We start from the raw sequence: 4283 nt of genomic DNA, 5'->3' as shown, positions 1-4283 counted from the left end.
AAAAAAGTTTTGACACCGTGTATCTCGAAAACGAAAGCCCGGAGAGAAAAATGGAAGAGGAAAGAAATGTTTCTCTTTTCAAGAGGAATTTATAGTTTTCCGTTGCGACACTTATTTAAGAACACCCTGTATATTTGGCGTCACTTAGTTTTTTTTTATACTGTCACCAAGAGTGCTTAAACCACAGATCACAGAAACAATAGTGCAACCACAGAGCAGGTGGTGCAACTGTTCAATTCAATGATTAAATATTGAATATCTTTTTAAGAGAGTTGTCCATGGTTATTGCATATATATGACGTTTATTTCATGGTTTCACGAACATCAAAACATTAATTTTAAAAACCTTGGAATTTGTTTATGTTTCCCATATAAATGTTTCTATATAAACTGAACAATCTGCATACATCATTAATTTACGAGATAATGTGGATCGAAGTACTACAAGAGTCGATAATATCTTAACAAATTAAAATGGATCTCTTAGAATACCAAGTTAAAAATGTTCCACCATCAATTTATTATATTTCCAACTTTATTACTAGAGATGAAGAATCGCATATCATTAAAAATGTATATTCTGCGCCCAAGCCAAAATGGACATTTTTGTCTAACAGAAGATTGCAGGACTATGGAGGTATACCTCATGAAAAAGGAATGATACCGGAAAAAATACCAAGTTGGTTGCAAGTATACATGAATAAAATTGATGAACTAAATCTTTTTGAGGGCAAAAAAGTAAATCAAGTTCTTATAAATGAATACTTACCTGGTCAAGGTATTATGCCTCATACTGATGGTCCCATTTTTTCTCCTATAATAACAACGATAACATGTGGCTCGCATACAATTTTAGAATTTTGGGAAAATAGTGAATGTCGAACAAAAGTGTGTGATTTATTATTAGAAAGGTGCAGCCTTGTGATAATTAAAAATGATATGTATTCCAAATATTTACATTCCATTTCTGAAGTTGCAACTGATGTAATAAGCAGTACCTATGCCAATTTATGTAATTGTGGTATTAAATATTTCATAAACGATGCATTAAAACGAGAAACAAGAGTGTCTGTTACTATTAGAAATGTTCCTAAAATATTGAAAATAAAACTTTCATAATGGCCTTAAGAAATTCTTTGATTTATATAAAAGGGCTATAAAATAAAAATAGTTATTAGTCATTATTCGTCATTCAATTGTACATGTATAGGTATATTACTTCAAGTGTCATTAATGGAATTCATTGCATTAAAATAACGAATAAAAGCACACAGCCAATAACTAAAGTGTTGTCATAGGAAACAAGTGTTTGATTCGTATAATAACTAGGTACATCAATTATACAATCGGAATGTATTTGTGTTTCATGAGCAACATTTTTTCTAATTTTATAAACAAAATTGTACTAGTTACCCAATATTCGATAAAACAATTTAAATAATGAAAATATACAGGGTGTTAAAAAAAGAGTGTAAAATATTTAAGGAGGTAATAGTATGAACCAAAATAAGCAGAAGTCTCAATAAACATGGGTCCGCAAAGTAACGGTTGCGGAGATATGGAATGTTTTATGTTTTTTAGCCCCTTTTTTTATTTTGCAAAAACGTTGTGTATTTTCTTATAATAGTTGGTTGATGTTTAGTGAAATAAACAGTACGTATTTGACAGTTGTTCTCAGTGCACAAGTTTTCTTTCGCTATGGCTGGTTACTCTAACGCAGAATTAACAGACATGCATTTCATGTATGGTCGTGCTAATGGGAACGCCACCGAAGCGCGACGTCTTTATGTTGACGCTTATCCAAATCGCCAGATTCCTTCACAACGCATGTTTGGAAGAATTCACCAAAGATTGCGTGATACCGGTTCCTTGAGCAAACAGTGCCATTTATCCGGAAGACCAAGGTCGGTATCCACTCCTAGAGCAGAAGAAGAAATTCTAGCACTGGTAGAGCAGAATCCAGGTACGAGTGTGCGGAGAATATCAGCCGAGGTAGGAATTAGTGGTCCTCTTGTTTGGAGAATCCTTCACGAGCAACTGCTTTATCCATACCATGTGCAACGAGTACAGGCCTTAAATCCAATAAATGATCATCAAGCACGTTTGGTTTTTTGCCGCTGGTTTCTACGTCATGATGCTGAAGACCCTCGTTTTCTTGCAAACATTCTTTTTACTGATGAGGCCGGGTTCACAAGAAATGGAGTGTTTAATTTTCACAATACGCATATTTGGGCCGACGAAAATCCTCATGCTCTAATAGAATCTGGACATCAGGCACGTTTTTCATTAAACATTTGGATGGGTATTGTAGGTGACAGGTTTCTAGGTCCTGTTGTTTTACCAAACCGATTAACAGGCGCTGCTTACCTCAACTTTCTGCAGAACACACTGTATGAGTTTTTGGAAGACATTCCTTTGAATCAGAGGCAACAAATGTGGTTCCAGCATGATGGTGCTCCAGCTCATTTTTCCATGGCCGTTAGAGAGCATTTACACCAAACTTTTCCACATAGATGGGTAGGAAGGGCCGGACCTGTTTTATGGCCTCCAAGATCGCCTGATCTGAACCCTCTAGATTTCTTTGTTTGGGGATATTTGAAGACATTAGTGTATGGTACTCCTGTAAATAGCCTGGAAGAGCTGCAGCTACGGATTAATCAAAAGTGTCAAGAAATCCAAACCAAGGAGGGTGTTTTCGAAAGAGTTCGAATATCGTTGAGACGAAGATGTCGTGCCTGCTTGGAAATGGACGGAGGGCACTTTGAACATCTTCTGTAACTTTGTTTTTTGTTTGTTAAAAGCTTCCTTTGTCGGTTTATTCCTAATAAAATAAAATGTTTGAAAAACGAATAGTGGTCCATATCTCCGCAACCGTTACTTTACGGACCCATGTTTATTAAGACTTTTCTGCTTATTTTGGTTCATACTATTACCTCCTGAAATATTTTACTCTATTTTTAACACCCTGTATAATATAATAATAAGTTTGTAAAATATAACTTAAATGTTCAAGTTTGTCCAAAATAAAAGGCAGAACTACTAAGTTACAATAAATAGTGACAAATGATAGAGTGAGTTCATTTAAGCATGAAATCCACCAGCCAAATTATTCAGTGTCAAACTAGAAGATGACCCTCCTAAACTTCCTACAGAATATTTGGGTACTTATTTGCTTAACCTAAAATACATTTTTATTTGATTTTCTGCGGTAATTTGCTTTCGAACAGTTGCGAGTTATTTTAATTTTTATACTAATTATACACAGTAGATAATGATATTGTAATTGCAATTGCAATAACAATGAATGTGTTCTTTGCGACAGACCGCTCGCCGTAAAATTCCTCCAATCCACGGTAGTGTGGGGGTGGTTTACACGAACCAGGAAAAGGCCGAGGCTTTCGCCGACAGCCTGGAACTGCAGTGTAGACTGCCTCAGCTGCCCGACGAAGACGAGGAGTTCGAGATAGTGGCTGAGCGCGCGGCCCGACGCGTCGACAGAGAGCCAGACAATGACATAATCCCCCCCGCAACTCCTGACGAACTAAGACTGACAATACGCAGACTTAAAAACAGAAAAGCCCCCGGACCCGACAATATACATAACACGACACTTAAACGACTACCACACAAGGGCCTCATGGCCCTACTAAACATAACAAACGCGACACTCAGACTAAGACACTTCCCTACCCGCTGGAAAACAGCAAACATAATCCTTATCCCAAAACCCAACAAAGATCACACCATCCCATCCAACTACCGGCCCATTAGCCTGCTCCCGGCTATGAGCAAAGTGGTAGAAAAAATTATCCTAACCCGTCTAAGAACCCACTCCCAAGAACTGCAAGTCATTCCAGACGAGCAGTTCGCCTTCCGACCCAATCACTCCACTGAACTCCAAATCCTTCGCCTTACCGAGCACATCACGGCGGCCTTCAACAGGGGACAGTACACTGGTGCTGTCTTCCTGGACGTCGCAAAGGCCTTCGATACGGTTTGGCATGAAGGCCTACTGATGAAAATGCTCACCAACCAATATCCCATATCCTTTACCAAACTCATAAAATCCTACCTACACCACCGAAAATTCCGCATCCAAATCCAAGATTCCCTTTCCACCACCCGTCCCATGGAGGCCGGTGTCCCCCAGGGCACCGTCCTGTCCCCACACCTATACACCATTTACAACTCCGACATCCCACATCCCCCCAACACCAACATATACTTATACGCCGACGACCTGACAATCACATCCCAATCCGTAGATCCTAGATATTCCGTCT

At 38.5% G+C, this 4283-nt stretch overlaps 1 protein-coding gene across 1 annotated transcript; it reads left to right on the top strand.

Moving 5' to 3' along the window:
- Positions 1-290: 290 nt before the first annotated feature.
- On the top strand, positions 291-1286 carry LOC108913365 (alpha-ketoglutarate-dependent dioxygenase alkB homolog 6). Its single transcript, XM_018718916.1, has one exon. It carries the CDS (start codon positions 475-477, stop codon positions 1117-1119), a length of 645 nt encoding a protein of 214 aa, XP_018574432.1. The 5' UTR covers positions 291-474; the 3' UTR covers positions 1120-1286.
- Positions 1287-4283: the final 2997 nt, after the last annotated feature.

The sequence above is a fragment of the Anoplophora glabripennis genome, unplaced genomic scaffold, assembly GCF_000390285.2.
Source record: "Anoplophora glabripennis isolate ALB-LARVAE unplaced genomic scaffold, Agla_2.0 scaffold1079, whole genome shotgun sequence".
Classification (NCBI taxonomy): Eukaryota; Metazoa; Arthropoda; class Insecta; order Coleoptera; family Cerambycidae; genus Anoplophora; species Anoplophora glabripennis.
This window is presented reverse-complemented; position numbering and strand designations above follow the sequence as displayed.

What these genes read in the sequence shown, in the direction of transcription:
- LOC108913365 (XM_018718916.1), top strand. Translation starts at nt 475, where the DNA reads ATGGATCTCTTAGAATACCAAGTTAAAAATGTTCCACCATCAATTTAT.